Source organism: Lutra lutra, chromosome 4, assembly GCF_902655055.1.
Source record: "Lutra lutra chromosome 4, mLutLut1.2, whole genome shotgun sequence".
Classification (NCBI taxonomy): Eukaryota; Metazoa; Chordata; class Mammalia; order Carnivora; family Mustelidae; genus Lutra; species Lutra lutra.
The window spans coordinates 98541031-98558596 of NC_062281.1; the positions used below are offsets into that span (position 1 = coordinate 98541031).

General features: G+C 36.6%; 2 protein-coding genes and 1 pseudogene across 8 annotated transcripts in view; 2 read left to right on the plus strand and 1 right to left on the minus strand.

The window, feature by feature from the left end:
• The window catches only part of TSPAN2 (tetraspanin 2), a 67967-nt gene extending 66325 nt beyond the window's left edge, over positions 1 to 1642 (plus strand). The window contains exon 9 of the transcript XR_007126972.1: positions 1402 to 1642. The gene's annotated coding sequence lies outside the window, so the exon portion shown is untranslated. The remainder of the gene's footprint in view (positions 1 to 1401) is intronic.
• A 3651-nt stretch (positions 1643 to 5293) lies between these two features.
• Positions 5294 to 16407, minus strand: TSHB (thyroid stimulating hormone subunit beta). 7 transcript variants are annotated; one of them, XM_047728409.1, is made up of 6 exons: positions 16274 to 16407; positions 10691 to 10744; positions 10253 to 10384; positions 10088 to 10174; positions 6043 to 6205; positions 5294 to 5620 (listed from the first exon to the last, which is right to left on the minus strand). In XM_047728409.1, exons 5-6 carry the CDS (start codon positions 6202 to 6204, stop codon positions 5366 to 5368), a joined length of 417 nt encoding a protein of 138 aa, XP_047584365.1. In that variant the 5' UTR covers position 6205; positions 10088 to 10174; positions 10253 to 10384; positions 10691 to 10744; positions 16274 to 16407; the 3' UTR covers positions 5294 to 5365. The 7 variants fall into 7 exon arrangements, with proteins under 7 accessions (XP_047584365.1, XP_047584362.1, XP_047584366.1 ...); XM_047728406.1 differs by having other exon boundaries at positions 10078 to 10174; XM_047728410.1 differs by lacking the exon at positions 10253 to 10384.
• On the plus strand, positions 16279 to 17172 carry LOC125099051 (39S ribosomal protein L1, mitochondrial-like; annotated as a pseudogene).
• The last annotated feature ends 394 nt before the right edge of the window (positions 17173 to 17566 follow it).

Here is a 17566-nt window from a genome sequence, read left to right on the forward strand (position 1 = left end):
TACAGTTGGAAGGAAGTTGAAGCCAGTTGGAGAGGACTATAGGACATCCAAGAGGATACATAATCAGGCACTAGATACACACACTGAAGCTCAGGAAAGGAGTCTGAGCTAGAATTCTAGTCTAGGAATCTGCAACATAAAAGTAGTAGTGCCCATATTTGAACAATATGGGTAGCCTTTCATGTTGAAGACCTCAGTGAGAAAGTTTCAAAAACTAGAATCCTCTACTCCAGTAAAGTTTAAATCCCCCAAAAGTTCTTTACTCCCCATCCATTCCTCCATCTCAGGCTGGAGGGTCTCCATCAGCTACCTGCATTCTTTCAATAGGTGCCATCTAAACCATCTTTTATTGAAATGGGTAGTTTCTCATTTGTTCTACATTTAACAGTGTCCAAAGGGTCAATAGGATAGATTATATAGATATATACGTGATAATGTAAGATTATCACAGCCCTAGCCCTTCTTTCACAAAATGTGCAAACTTCACTCTTCCAGCACAAAGCAAAATTACATTTCCAGAAGAAGTACAGTTCAGAACTACATTACAGTTGACTGCTAGACCATAGCATGGATTTCTACTCATCACAGAAAAGGGTAGCAAGAAAAGGCTTGAAAAGAAAAAATGTTGACGTCGGCCTCATTAGGACTGATTACAAATGCCATAGATGTATTATGTTTTGAATCCAGATATATGACCTCCACTGGGCCCTCTAGGGTAGCACAGAGTTCAGCGAAGATCAGAACCCATATATTGGACTATCAGTAAGTCATTGTTAACCTTACTAGAAACAGTTTCAAAGGAAGATAGGAGTGGAAGTCATATCATAGTGGGTTGAGAAGAGAATGAGAAGTGAGGAAATAAAATGGTCAGTATAGGAGGCTTGCTGTAGTCTGAAGTTTTTTCTCCCTAAAATTCATGTGTTGAAATCCAAATGCCCAATATAATGGTATTAGGAGGTGAGATCTTTTGGAGGTTACTAGGTCATGAGAGTGGGGGCTCCACTCTCATGGGATTAATGTTCTTATAAAAGACCCCACAGAGATCTCTTGGCCCTTCCATCAAGTGAGGACATAGCTGAGAAGGACCAGTTATGAACTAGAAAAAAATCTCTCACTCGAGTAAGACCATGGTGAGTACCATGACCTTGAACTTCCCAGCCTCCAAAATTGGTTTCTGTCGTCTATAAGCTACCCAGTCTGTGGTATTTTGTTATAACAGCCCAAACAGATTAAGATGGAATTTTTACACACACACACACACACACACACACACACACAGGAATAAGAATTCAAAGAGAGAAGAGCAAATAAACAGAAGGTTGTGCAGGCTCACAAGAAGATCCTAGGTCTTCTAAGATCCTAAGATTATTTACTTGTTTTTGCTTTTTCTTTTTTATTCAGGAAGAGTTTGAAGAATGATTCTTGCTGAGGAGATCTTGCTGAGGAGAAAAAGTCAATAAATAGGAAGCAAGAGAAGAGAAAACAGCAAAGTCCTGGAGGAAATGCAGAATGGGGTCTTTTGAAAATAATGGGAAATATGCCAAAATGCGGGATGGGATCTTTTGAAACTAATGGGAAATATGCCAAATCAGTCACTACTCTTCAGTTGCTAGTGTCAGAAACCCAACTCCCACTAGCTTAAGCAGTTCTGATTAAAAGTTACAATTTCATTTAGAATTGAAGCCAGCTTCTGATTAGACTCAAATGATATCATTAGGTCTCTCTCCTTCACTCTGTCCTCTGTGTTGGCTTTATTCCCAGGCTGGCTGTTTCCAGGAGATGCCAAAGATGGCCAGTAGTGGCTCTAGGCTCACAGCTTACAAATCCCAACAGGGTTTTGTCCTCTTTGCCCAACAGTTACAATAAAAGTCCTGAGACTGACTCCGACTAGAAGAGATCAGTTCACATGCTCATCCCTCAATCAGTCAGGGTCGGTTGAGCCTAAATATCATGTCTACCTCCATCATCTGAATTGAAAATGTTGGTTGGGGTGGTACAGGGCGAGGGACACTTAGAGAAAGGACACACTATACTTGTGGTCCCAATGAGAGTCAACCCCTACTCAATCATCAACATCCTACCTTTCCAGGAGGAGCAGCCCCCACCCCCAGACCCAGATGCTGAAGAAGCAAACATGAAACTGCCCACGCCCAGCAGGTACTCCATGCCCTGTGGCTGTGCTGCACCCTACAACCTGCCACTCCACCTGCTGGCCTACTCCACCCCTGATGTCATCTCTGGGTCCCTGAATGAGGAAGTGCACTCCCAGGAGACAATGACCTTAAGTATCATAACTCACACCCTGGGAATTTCATCTGTCAGGAAAGACACCTCCAGAAAGACTTTTGACCTCGCAGGACAGGCCCATAATTATCAGGAATTGCTAACCACCTTTGTGCTGCCAAACTTCAGGTAACAGACTCTTGGATTCACATGATGCTTCTGAAGAAAGGACCACAGCCTGACTGCACACCATCTGGTGACCTGAAAGTAAATATTTCCTGGAATTGAAGTAGACACATCTGATGAGACAGCTTTTCCAAGATGTCTGGACAGGCCTATATACCTTTTTCTTACACTGTTTCTTTTCTCTGCTTCTTCTGTGGAAAGACTCCTTTTCTGCATTTCCCAAGCCCTTGCAAAAGAGAAGAACCCGGTCTACTGATTATCGCCTTTCAGAAATCACTTCATTATTCACTTCAAATTCACACTAATTCTCACTTGCTTTTTCTGAAGGGTTAGAATTTTCAGAGTTCACAAAAATTTTCTTTTATCTAAACTATTAACTGACTTTGGATTTTTATCCAGACTTACGGTTTATGAATTTGCAACCTTACGGGTTGTGTTATCAATAACACATTTGGTTTCAAAGAGTTCTTTTGAGATAGTGTTTTAAAACATCTTTGAAGTTCTGCTATTTTTCAAAAAGTTCATCAACTACTGCTTCATGCTTAAATCTGCACTCTGTCTTCCCAAATGCACTCAGTTAATTCCTCCAGGGCGCTTCTGCAGTACTCACTAGTCTGCTTTCATGGTCGCTTTAAGCAGAGACTTCTAGGAGGCATGCATGACTCCAGGTTTGCCTTCACAGGGAGAACAATTCTCCCCATAACTGGAATAAATGCCAATAAATATTTCAGTTGGTTATTTTCAGATCTAGAGTCCTGGTTTAAAACCATCATGCAATTTGGAATTGTTATTTCTTTTGCATATAATTATGTTAAGTTTTGTATTTTCTTTACCATCAAACTTATTTTAAAAACCACTTATCCAATAAAGTGATGTTACCTTCTGGGTTACTTCCAACACTTAAAACCTTGAAAAAAAAAATAGGCTTTTTTTTTTTTTTTTAAAGATTTGCTTACTTGAGAGAGAGAGAGCATGGGGTGGGGGAGAGAATCTCAAGCAGACTGCCCACTGAGCACAGAGCCTGGCACAGGGCTCAATCTCACAACCCTGAGATCATGAGCTGACCCAAAATCAAGAGTCAGGATACCTAACCAACTGAGCCACACAGGTGCCCTGAAAAGATAGACTTTAGATGAGAAGTACCTGAGAGTTTCTCCCTGCTAACCTTCCTTGCTGCTCAGATGTGACCAGAAGTGGTTTCTAACTGTTGTGCACATTCCCTCTGACATAGGACATGACAACCAGGAAAAGTCCTTCCTGGTACCAAGGGACAAAACCATACAATAGAAAGAACTTGACTTTTGATCAGTGATGCTTTCAAAGAAAGGTCTTGATCAAAATGTGAAAATTAATAAAAGGAAATTTTGTTCAGAGGGGGAGCTCTCATGCCCCAACATGGTTTGTCAATTTCAGGTTCCATGAAAGTCATATGTGATTAGTGCCAGTTAGGTTTGAACATCAGACATTTTACTCATTGGTCAAAGATCTATGTTTGATACACAGTTTTTAGAGGGGATGTTATCCTGCAGCTTTAAGTGTTCATGTTATCAAGTGATATGAGAACTCAAAATTCCAGATTAATATTTAAAGACTATGCAGATGTCAACCTCAAATATTAAAGTAAGCATAATGTGGACCCCTGACTTGGTATATAAATGTACAACTATTCCCTCCCCATTGGCAGAACATGAGCTTGGCACTAATCCATTGACACTACCATCTGTACACAGACACACACACACACACACACACACACACACACACACACACAGAGAGAGAGAGAAAGAGAGAGCTACACACACTATGTACTGAATGCATGTAGACATTTACAAGATGCCCCTCTGAATGCAGCCAGTGACTGTGGGATACAGCAAAGCCAACCATTCCAGCTGATAATTGATTTTTACCCCAATGGTAGCAGTTTAGACAGAGAGAAATGGGCAAATATAGGATAAATCATCTTTTTGAGGTCAAGTCTGCAGGGCACTAGGTCTGTCTCACTTCATGCATCTATTGAAACCATGAAAGAGTACCTAAGGAAGGAAGAAAAAAAATAAACAGCCACTTACCAAGTGCATTTGCTGAAAAATAGTGTTTTAATATTGATGAAGGTTTAAATTAGAATTTAGGATGATTCTATGCTATTTAATCCCTTAGCACTCTCCCCCATCCCTAAAATCTTTCATAACCATACTAATTTTTCAGGACATCAAAAGCCAAAGCAGCACAAGTTGCTTTTGGTATAAATACTGAGAAGTGTCTCCTATTACTTGAAAGAATACAAAGGATTTAGACTTCCACATGTAAAATGATCATGGCCTCTTTTCTAGGCTTTTGGGGTATAACTTTCATAAGTCAGTTGGCCATCAGAATAATTAAATTAAAGAGAACAGTTTTTAGAATAGAATATACTGTCTGCTGAGTTTTGGTTAAGATCTATCCTGTGCATTTGAATAACTAGAATAAAGTGCTATGTTGCAGATTTCACATATTTTTTATTTTTTACCTTCCATGTCCTCTCCAGTCCTGCTTCTAGCTTGTGGATGCAAATGCCTCCAAAACACTGATGCTCTGTGTTGCTTCAGTTTCTGATCACATTATAACTCTGCAGCATCCCTACATCCATTTTCTATGTCAAGACAAACCTCATGTCATGGTCTTCTGTTAAAGAAGGCCAGCTCAAGGCTGCTTTTCATTAGTATTTCATATCCCTCTTTGCCATTTTACCTGCACTGTGCCCTTTCATGTGGAAACTATCTCTCATATGAGTTCATAAGGCTCTTTCACTCACCTTTTCTTCTAAAGCCCATAGGCTCTCTGATGCATGTGTGGGTATGGGTTTGGGTGAAAGAGTACTCAAAATGTACACAATGTGTTGTGAAATATATTCACATTTTATTAATTTTATTCCAGGTGAACACATTTAACTGAATTGCAAGTTACATCACTATAGAAGTTAGATAGAAAATCCCACCACATAGGACTTCTGAGGTTTGGTACAATAGTTTGTCTTGATGGCCTCATGTATACAGTCACTGTAGTCAGTATTACACTTGCCACACTTACAGCTTACAGCTACGGGGTAGGAGAAATAGGGAGTGACATGGCGTGGGCATCCTGGTATTTCTACAGTCTTGTACATGAAGTCTCTATATGTACAAACATCCTGGGACAGAGCATATTTGGGAAGAAAGAGCTTGCCATTGATATCCTGAGGAAAGAACAGAGCAGAAAAGGGAGTATAGTGTTAATTCACTTATATTCCTTTGACACAAATAAGACTGGGGGAGGATTCCTTAGTCCCATTCCCCAGTACCAATTCAATATATTCACACTGAATCCTTTATCACACACACACACACACACACACACACACACACACACACACCTTCCTTTTATCCTGATCATGAGAACAATATAAGGTTTAAATAAATTCTGGGAGTAAAATCTGTACCAATTGTGTTAAGTAGATCCATATAATATTATAACCTGGGGGCTCTACCTCTAAGGAGCCAATAACCATTAGATTTAGGAAATAACGTTGTTATTTATCTCATTTCCTTTCTGGATAGAAATGGACTGAGTCTAGGTTTATCTAATTTACAGCCAAAAGAAGTGAGATGAGCTACATACCCGTGTCATACAATATCCAGCACAGATGGTAGTGTTGATGGTTAGGCAATAAGCGCACTCTTTCCTTTCGACATGCATTGTATACTCAGTTGGAAAACAAAAAGACATTACTTGCCCACATGCAAGGCCAAAAAGCATGGACATCAGGTAGATAGCAGTCATGCTAAATCAAAGAAAAAAATTAAAGAATCTATTACATATATCCTTTAGGACATACAGAAGGGACTTTTTTTCATTTTATTTGATTTTTTCAGTGTTCCAGCATTCATTGTTTATGCAGCACACCCAGTGCACCATGCAATATATGCCCTCCTTAATACCCACACTGAGCAAAAATGTGTGTGTGTGTGTGTGTGTGTGTGTGTGTGTAAATATTTGTAGCTATTGAATGCTTACTTCGTTCTATGCCCTATGTTGGGTGCTTTTGCATAGTTAATACTCTTAGTAACCTTTCTTTATGCATTTAGATGTGACTATGAGCCACATACCTCATAACGTAGGAACTCACATAGTGAAGGTCCTACTTGCAAGTGCCACTTAGCAACACTGGGCAGTGGAAAGGAAAGCCTGAAACATCACAACAGAACAGTGGCAGAGACACATAATGTCAACTAAGTGTAAAACAATTTACTCAGTGGAAAAAATCCAAATACCTGCCTCTAATTATAAGAAGTCCACTAAAGGGGCACCTGGGTGGCTCAGTGGGTTAAAGCCTCTGCCTTCAGCTCAGGTCATGATCCCAGGTCCTGGGTTCGAGCCCCACATCGGGCTTTCTGCTCAGCAGGGAGCCTGCTTCCTCCTCTCTCTCTGACTGCCTCTCTGCCTACTTGCGCTGTCTGTCAAATAAATGAATAAAATCTTTAAAAAAAAAAAAAAGAAGTCCGCTAAAAGTGAGACCTCAGTAGGCCTTTCTCAGAACTGTAGTTTTCTAAAAACTTTACTTCCTTAAAAGGCCAACAAACTGGTTATAATCAGAAAGCCTAAAGAAACCAAGAAAAAGTATAATCCAACTTCATTACCATCTCAGCACAAATCATCTTGCATATAATTCTATCCAATGTCTATAAAGGAAGACAAAACAAAGCTGGAGAACATTCAGAATAGGTCAACTAAAATCAGCACTGGTGATTTAGATAAAGGGCTAACCCAGAAATCTAGAAACTCCCCTTTTTACAACCCTGAGGATATTCTTTGATGGTTGAAAGAAGTGGAGTTGGACAAATAAAAATTATTTTACTAAGAAAATGTATGGAATGTATTATCTTTAAAAAAACTATAGAAGCAAAAAATATAGGTTGACACAGAGAAATACTATCAAGGACATACCCACTGTGGGTTAGCCAGGAAAAGTAGAGTAAGTTTTGGCTGCATGGACGACAACAGAGGTTCCATTGTGAATCAGACAGAGGAGAATATGTATCTCAATAGAACCTGTGTAATGAATAGTTTGTTCAATATCAATTGATTATTATAATGAGCTGGGTAATATTATTATAACTAATGGTAGATAAATTAGATAAATATATCCTGAGCATTTGAACCAGGCAAAGAGAAATATAAAATGGATAAGCTATGGTCCTTCACATCAAGGGCTGACAATCTAAGCAGAGGAGGTTAAGTATGAGCACCAATAAGAAAAATATTGTTCTAAGTGCTCTGAAAGAATAAAATTATGACTCTGAGACACAAAATTATCAAAAATTTCATCTTTATAAACAAGGAAGTAAAGTAATACATTAAAAAGTTTTCCTGGTTAACTCCTTTAGATAAAATGTTGCATATTGAAGTATTCTTCAGAATTTTTTGTATTTCAATTAAAGAGAAAAATGTAAGAATCCCTTTGCTCATGGAGTCTGGCTTTCTCAAGTGCTTCACAAATGTGAGGTCCCTCTATGGTACAGAATTGATTTCATTATTTTAGAGCCATAGTCCTAGAGGATCCTCTAAAAATGACAGAAAATACTCAGCCATCATGATCATATGGTTCTTGCCTCTCTAGCCAGCCAACTACTGAGTTTTTGCACAAAAATAATTAATTCACATATTTTAGCTCTGTAATTCTACATAAGGTAGATGTGTGGTGATCCAGTGTAGAGTCCTCGAGTTAAGGAATAGAATTCTATTTCAAGATCTCTCATGAAGCTATTAGAAATTGACTAAAAAAAATTTAATCTGTCTGGGCCTTATTTTCTCATCTGGAAAACACAGAGAGACAAGTAAACCCAACCCTATTTTTTTTTTATTGTGTTATGTTAGCCACCATAGAGTAGTACATAATTAGTTTTGATGCAGTGTTCAATCATTCATTATTTGCGTATAACACCCAGTGCTCATTACATGTGCCCTCCTTAATATCCATCACTGGGCTCGCCCCATCCCCCCGACCCCCCTTCCTTCTGAAACCCTCAGATTGTTTCCTGGAGTCCATAGTCTCTCGTGGTTCATCTCCCCCTCTGATTCCCCTCCCTTCAGGTTTCTCTTCTATTTTTAATTATAGGATAAAACACCATTTTAGAACTTTTACCCATTGTTGTCATATTCATTATGGATACTACATTTTTTCAAAGTTCCTCTTTGTAAATGTAAATCTCTAAACTTGCAAAAGGAAAAACTAGAAGTGCTGAATTACTAGCAATGTTGGCTGTATAATTTTGTGGATACAAAAAAAGTAAGAATTATTCTTTCCCCTTTATTGCAAATAATAAAACTTTACTTACAGAATCTTTCTGAGCCTCAATTTCCTCATCTATAAAAGGAGGGCTTAGAACCAGAAGATGATTAAGAGGGTCTTTTCAGACAAACAGACTGTGATTCTATGTGATAAATTAGTATTAGGTCCCTATTCTATAAGAATCAGTCGTCTGTCTTACTTGTGGAGCATAAGGAATAACATGGAAGGCATTAGGAGAAGGAAAGGAAAAGTCAATCGGGGGAAATCAGAGGGGGAGACAAAGCATGATAGTCTGTGGACTCTGAGAAACAAATTGAGGGTTTTGGAAGGAAGGGGGAGAGGGGATAGGGGAGGCTGGTGGTGGGTGTTAAGGAGGGCATGTATTGCATGGAGCACTGGGTGTGGTGCATAAACAATGAATCTTGGAACACTGAAAAATTAAATTAAATTTAAAAAAAAGACTCGGTGATCTAGAATTCTACTTCTAGATTTCATTATAATTATGTGTAACTGAGCAACTTAATATCTTTTGCCTTCATTTTTGCATATGTTCCTTCCTAAAATCATTAAAAGAATAAAACAATATATGTGAAGCTCTTGGAATGGTATGGAAGAAAGCCTAGTAATAACACTATATAAATCAGTATTAGTTAATACCTCCCTATATTATCTGCCATAATTTCTCCTTTATTGTCACCTGGACTCCAATCTCTGCAACTTAATTGCCTCTTTTAAAATCATGATAGATGATTTATTTAGAACTTAAATACAGAAGACCCTAATATGATATGATTTCAGGCCCTGAATAATGAGAGATTCCTTTTTCAGTGGCATGACCATCTGTCTACACTTTCAACATTTTTCTTTATTATATCTTCTTTCCTTTGCCACTTACACTGCCTTAACCTCCTCTCCTCCTTTTTTTTTTGCTCTTACTACCTTCATTCTTAATAAACACATTGCTCTCTATTCTTCTAATTTTCTTTGCCAATCTTTTCTCACCAAATTCCTTACTATGCTATGAAAAGAATCAATTGTCCACCCTATGAGCAATCCAGGAGCTTCTAAACTAAAACAATATATTTTTCTGGAAAACAAAATGTACTATAAGGCAAGGAACGTACATTAGACACTATCCAAAGTGAATTTACTATACGTTCTCACAGAAGTATATAATCAAAGATAGCCATTAGTAATTGACAGATTTTAATATACAGATAATTTAATTGATAAAAATGTTGAAATCAAAATATAAATAGAAAGAGAAAGCCAGGTACATCAATTAGCCTTCATTAGGGAATTGACAAGTTGTTCCTCTTATTTTAAGTCAATGAAATTTTTCTTTTCCTGATTAGCTCACCTACCTTTACTCACCACTGAACAATTTTGGAGAAATAACTGGAGTTCTTAGATTCTATAGAAGCAAATTACCACTTATCATTTGCCATTTTTGAATATCAACTAAAATGGTGAAAATGAAAAAAATAATTAGAATAAGAACGTTTCATTTCACAAAGCCTTCTCAGTGTAGACACCTACCTTACTTTGCATTGGGGAGCTGATCGTATAATGACCCAGACTAAAAGCTCTTGGTTCATTTTATACCCTTCAGGATAAATCCTTTCTGATCTCCTTGTTTATATAATTGAGTTTGAATTACTGCTTTCTTATCTGAAAAAACATCGATTGAAAATTCATACTGAACCCCAAATAAAATGTGTTTAAACAAACAATTTCACAACATACTCCTCTGGAAACTCTGACATTATTACAGCATGAATTTTCCTCTCTCCTATTTCAAAATAAAATTACCCTTTTAAATACATCCTTTATAAATATTAACAAAGGATATACACAGAAGGAGAAAAAAAAACAACATCATCTAGTAAGTCTTGGGAATAAGGAACTTATTTTGGGCTTGAATGTCCCAAATTTTGCCTAAATGCTCATTTACAGATATATAAAATTATTGCTTACTTATAATACAAAGGCAATTTTCAATGGAAACCCGGGCAAATAACATATGTGTTGCTAATTAAAACAAAAAAGAAATCATTAATATTTTATTGTTCTCAAAACAATATTTTATTTTATTGTTTTATCTTTGGATTTTAAAAAATAATAAATACAATTTATATGTGTGAAAGAACAGTCATTTAAGTAAATGACCAAATCTCACAAGATGTCAAACTGATCTGAAATCAAATCCTGGCTCTGCCATCTACTCTGACATTAGCATATTTGAACTTTATTTCAGTTTTGTCACCTATTTAAAGGTAGTATCAGCGTCTATGTAAAACACTTAACACAGCATCTGCATATAATAAGTACTTAATAAGTGATAGCTAATTTAATAATTCAACACTTATTTGTTTAGTAACTATTTAGTCAGAAAGCCTAGTATGTAACAGACCGTCATTATATATGTTTAATATGTAAATTGCTGAGGGAGTACATGAATAAATACTTACTGAATTTTTTAATAATTTTTTTTTTTTTGACAGACAGAGATCACAAGTAGGCAGAGAAGCAGGCAGAGAGGCAGGCAGAGAGAGAGGAGGAAGCAGGCTCCCTGCTGAGCAGAGAGCCTGATGTGGGGCTTGATCCCAGGACCCTGAGATCATGACCCGAGCCAAAGGCAGAGGCCTTAACCCACTGAGCCACCCAGGTGCCCCAATAATTACTGAATTTTTTAAAACAACATACACTTTTCTCCATTTCCACGGCTATAACTCAGTTTTACTTCTTTCAATCCATTTTCCTCTCTGTGCAATGTAATATGACAAAAGTTCAATAAGAATTTTCCACTGCCCTCAGAAAAAAGTCCAAACTCCTTAGTATCATGTACAAATCCCTTGGAATACATCTTACCTCTCTGATTTTATCTGTTACCCTTCCCCCTATCATCGCCACCCTCCCTCCACTTTTTAGGTTCTTCAGCCAAACAAGATGGAATTCCTCAAATTTGCCACTTTCTTTCTTGCCTCCAAGCCCTTTCATATGCCATTCTCTCTGTCTAGAACATCTGCCTGATGCCCCACTCCATGCCTCATCTCACCTAATTCCTACTCATCCGTCATTAGTTAACTGAGAAAGCAGACCTTCTGGAAAGCCCTCTCTTGATTCCCCAAGGCCTTCCTCATGGTTAGTGGTATTAAAAGAATTAGAGAAAATAATAGAACCTCTGCCACATGGAAGATACTCAATAAATCATAAGTATTATTCTTGATTATTGACAACTCCATTGATTTTGATTTATCCTAGTCTTTATCAAAAGTTAATGAAAAAAATGAAAGATGGTTAGATGAGTCTCCCTGGAGGTGACATGGAGAAACCAAGGCAGAATCTGGTATATGTACCAGGAATACTCACTCCAGAGGTCTCCAAATCTCAGAAATATAAGTTACCTTATAGCAAGAGAAAGACTCTGAAAATAGGAAAAGTGGAAATAAAGATACCAAACTTAACCTGCTTCATGTGATTCCAAGCATGTTAAGACAGGAGTATACAGGAAAAAAATGAGGGTTGCTGGAGGGGAGGGAGGTGGAAGGGATGGGGTGGCTGGGTGATGGACACTGGGGAGAGTATGTGCTATGGTGAGTGCTGTAAATTGTGTAAGACTGATGAATCACAAACCTGTGCCCCTGAAACAAATAATACACTATATGTTAATTTAAAAATTTAAATTAATTAATTTAATTAAATTTAATTAACTTAAAGTTAATTTAAATTAACTATATGTTAATTTAAAAGAGAACATTAGCTGTTTGTTTCTAGTAGAAGTAGTACCTCTGTTGTACAAATTATTGATTCAGGAACTCAGTTACTAGCACATTTACATACATACCCCTGAGAAATATATATACATATAACAGAACTGATATAAACTTGGCCTATTACTTTTAAAAAACTATTAATATATATCATATATTTAGATAATTATTTTCTTTTAAAGGGAATATCATGTATAGGATCTCATACTCTTAAAACAATCTAGGCAGACTGAACTTTCACTTCTGGCCCAGATTTACTATCTCATCTAAGATAACTGTAAGCAGGACAAAATATATGAAACAATGCTTTACATACAGTGGACATTAGGCAGCAACAACAACAAAAGTGCTTCCAGAGAGACAGGAAACAAACAAGAGAATTACAGCTTACTGCCTGAAGAAAGTTTCTGGCAAGTGGTACAGAGAGATGTACTATGCATGGCTGAGGACAGAACTATCCTTAAATTGAGGAGATGGACTTGGGAGTCCATGGAATCCAAGGTCTTAAGAGTTCACAAAGAGGAATATTGGAGAGGAGAGAACTACACACAGAATTCTGGAGATCTGCAGAGGATCTCTTCAGTATTCAGCTGAAAATGAAAAACTCATGCATGTGAGAAAATCAGATGAGGCTAGGAAAAGAAATATCTAAAAGGATTAAAGAGAACAGTCCTGGGATTCACACAGGGATAGGCACAATGCTTGTATCGACCAGCAACAGTGAAAAATCTCCTAATTCATGGGAAATCAGGTAGTATCCTCAGAAGGGTTTTGCATCAATTAGGGGAAAATTGGCCCTAAACTAAATGCTGCCCAAAAATGCTTAAAAACAAGAACTAAAAGGATCAACTGTTTGCAAGTAATAACCATCAGTGAACAAAGCTGAAGAATATTTATAGGAATGCAACAATATTTGGAACCAAAGAAGGTATAATCTCCAATATGTGGCATTTATTTAAAAAGTTGGTAGTCAGGCAAAGTAGCAAGATAACACAATTCATAATGAAAAGGAAATTAATTAATTGAAATTGACCCAGAAATGGTACAGATAACAGAATTAGTAGATCAAAAGAAACAAAACAAACAAACAAACAAAAATCAAAACATGACTCTACTAAAGGAATACAAAATTTTCTAGTAACTAATCCCAAAGAAATAGAAATTGGGGAGTTACCTGAAAAACAATCCAAAATAATAATTTTAAGGAGACTCAGGAAGATTCAAGGGAATGTAGGCAATTCAATGAACTCATGAAAAAGCAAGAAGTTTAACAAAGACACAGAAATAATAGAAAACAAAACAAGCGTTCTGGAATTGAAGAATCTGTAAGTCATATTGAACTTTAGTATGTAACTTAGAAGAGAACTGCTGAAAAAAATTTTGTTAATGGATACACAATATATAAATTGGGGCACCAAAACATAAAATGAGGGAAGTCAGTAAATATGCAGAACTTTTTATGCAAATGAAGTAAAGTTGTCAGCTTAAAAAGACAATTACAAATATTGGATATTTTATATAAGTGTCACGGTAATCACAAAACCAGTAATAGATATACAAATAATAAAAAGAAAAGAACCAAAGAATACCACTATAAAAAATCACCAATTCACAAACAAAGATGACAAGAGAAGAAAAGGGGGACAGAAAAAGAACTAAATGAGAAAACAATTAACAAAGTGGAGATAGTAAGTGCTTATCTATCAATAATCACTGTAAATCTAAATGGTTTAAATTCTCCAATTAAAAGACATAGAGTAGCTGAATGGAAAAAAAAAAAAAAAGAAGAAGAAAAAGACCAATGATATGCTGCCTATAAGAGACTCACTTAAGCTTTGAGGACATTCATAGGCTAAAAATGAAGGGATGGAAAAAGTCTATGCAAATGAAAACCAAAAGAGAGCAGGAGTAGCTATACTTGTGTCAGAAAAAGTAAACTTTAAGTCAAAACTATAACAAGAAACAAAGAAGGTCATTATGTGATGATAAAGGGGTCAATCAAAAGTATATAACAATTGTAAATATACATGCATCCAGCATCAGAGTACCTAAATACATTAAACAACAAAGAACAGATCTGAAGGCAAAAATAAACAATAATACTTGAAGGCATCAAAATCCTTGAGGAGAACACAGGCAGCAACCTCTTCAGCCTTAGCCACAGCAACTTCTTCCTAGAAACATCGCCATAAGCAAGGGAAGCAAGGGCAAAAATGAACTATCGGGATTTCCTCAAGATCAAAAGCTTTTGAACAGCAAAGGAAACAGTCAACAAAACCAAAAGATAGCTGACAGAATGGGAGAAGATATTTACAAATGACATACCAGATAAAGGGCTAGTATCCAAAGTCTATAACAAACTTATCAAACTCAACACCCAAAGAATAAATAATCCAATCAAGAAATAGGGAGAAGACATGAACAGACATTTCTGCAAAGACAGCCAAATGGCCAACAGACACATGAAAAAGTGCTCCACATCACTAGGCATCAGGGAAATACAAATCAAAACCACAATGAGACACCACCTCACACCAGTTAGAATAGTTAAAATTAACAAGTCAGGAAACAACAGATGCTGGTGAAGATGCAGAGAAAGGGGAACCCTCCTACACTATTGGTAGGAACGCAAGCTGGTGCAGCCATTCTGGAAAACAGTATGGAGGTTCCTCAAAAAGTTGAAAATGGAGCTACCCTATGACCCAGCAATTGCACTGCTGGGTATTTACCCCAAAGATACAAATGTAGTGATCTGAAAGGGCATGGGCACCCCAATATTTATAGCAGCAATGTCCACAATAGTCGAACTATGAAAAAAGCCTAGATGTCCATCAGCAGATGAATGGATAAAGAAGATGTGGTGTATATGTATATATATACATACACATATATACACACACATATATACATACAATGGAATATTATGCAGCCATCAAAAAATGAAATCTTGCCATTTGCAACAACATGGATGGAACCAGAGGGTATTATGCTAAGCAAAATAAGTCAGTCAGAGAAAGATTATCATATGATCTCACTGATATGAGGAATTTGAGAAACAAGACAGAGGATCATAGGGAAAGGGAGGGAAAAATGAAACAAGGCAAAACCATAAGAGATTCTTAATCTCAGGAAACAAACTGAGTATTGCTGGAGTAAAGGTGGGGTGGGAGGGGTGCAGTGGCAGAGTGATGGACATAGGGAAGGGTATGTGCTATGGTGAGTGCTGTGAATTGTGTATGACTGAGGAATCACAGACCTGTATCCCTGAAACAAAGAATACATTATATGTTAATAAACAAAACAAATGAAACAAATAGCAATACAGTGATAATAAGAAACTTAAATACCCCACTTTCAAAAATGGATAGATCATCCAGACAGAAAATCAATACAGAAATAATGGACTTGAACTATAAGCTGGACAAAACAGACCTAACAGACAGATTTTTATATATATATATATATATATATATATAAATATATATATATATATATATATAACATTCCATTCAACAGCAGGAGAATACACATTCTTCTCAACCACGTGCGGAACATTCTCCAGGACAGAACATATGTTATGTCACAAAACAAGTGTTAGCTAATTTAAGAAGACTGAAATCATAACAAACATCTTTTCTGCCCACTAAAAATCAATAATAGGAGAAAAACTGGAAAATTCACAAACAAGTGGAAATGAAACCATACACTCCTGAACTGCCAATTGGTCAAATAAGTGAAAAAAATCTTTAAACAAATGAAAATGAAAACACGACATATCAAAACTTACTGGATACAGAACACAATCCAGAATGGTCAACATGGTGGTCACTGTAAGATGCCTCAGTAGAGTCTTGATACATCATCAAAAGCACAGTCTTTCCAAGATGGCTTATCGGACACCTCTTTCTCCTTGTTCTGTATACGTTCAGGGGCCCAGCAGACATTTTGCTGCTGCTACAAAGCCTGCAAGGAAAACAAAAAAAGGTGTGAAAGACAAAGTATCAGATGAGAAAAAAGATGAGATTGAAAAAATAAAGTCATACTCCTTTATGGAAGGTAAACCTGAAGATGATGTCTACTTAAAACGCTTATATCCAAGACAGATATATGAGGTGGAGAAAGCTATTCAGTTACTTAAGAAATTTCAAATTCCAGACTTTACTAATCCAAAGCAAGGGGGTTTATTTTGATTTGACACTGGATATGGCACTGGAGAAGAAGAAAAAAGTGGAGCCATTGGCCAGTGTTCTTCATTTGCCATACCCATTCGTTTCAGAAATCAATAAAGTTCTGTATTTACAGGGAATGCATCAGAGATTAAAATAGCAGAAGAACATGGAGCTGCATTTGCAGGAGGAATTAATCTGATTCAGAAGATTTTGGATGATGAAATTCAATCAGACTTTTGTGTAGCTGTTCCAGAAATAATGCCCAAGATTAATCCATTAAAGGAAAAGCTGAAAAAAAATTTCCAAAATTAACTTGAAATTCCATTGGCTGTGACATCCCCAAAATGCTTGAATTATTTAAAACAGGACATGAAATTAAGGTAGATGAAGAAAGGGAGAACTTTCTCGAGACCAAAATAGCAACACTGGATATGCCAAGTGACTAGATAGCTGCAAATCCGCAAGCAGTTATTAGTGAAGTTTGTAAGCACAGACCAATTTGGGACCTTTCACGGTACAAGCTTTCCTTTGTAGTTCAACAAGTGAAAGTTTGTTACTAAAGATCAAGCCATTGTTGCCTAAAGAAATAGAAACCAAAGAAAGTAACAGAGAAGATGCCAAAAATATTATATTATGAAATTATTTTCAGTGGATTAAGAAGCAACAGGGAAAATTATAAAACTATATCATTTCTACAAAAAAAGTCTTCTGCATACAGCAAAAGTAGTTCTAAGAGGAAAGTTACAGTGATAAATGCCTACATTAATGAAAAGATATTAAATACACAACTTACAACTATATCTCAAGGAACTAAAAAAAGAAGAACAAATCCCAAAGCTAGAAGGAAGAAAATAATAAGTTTTAGAGCAGAAATAAATGAAATAGAGACTAGAAAAAAAAAAAAAAGAAAA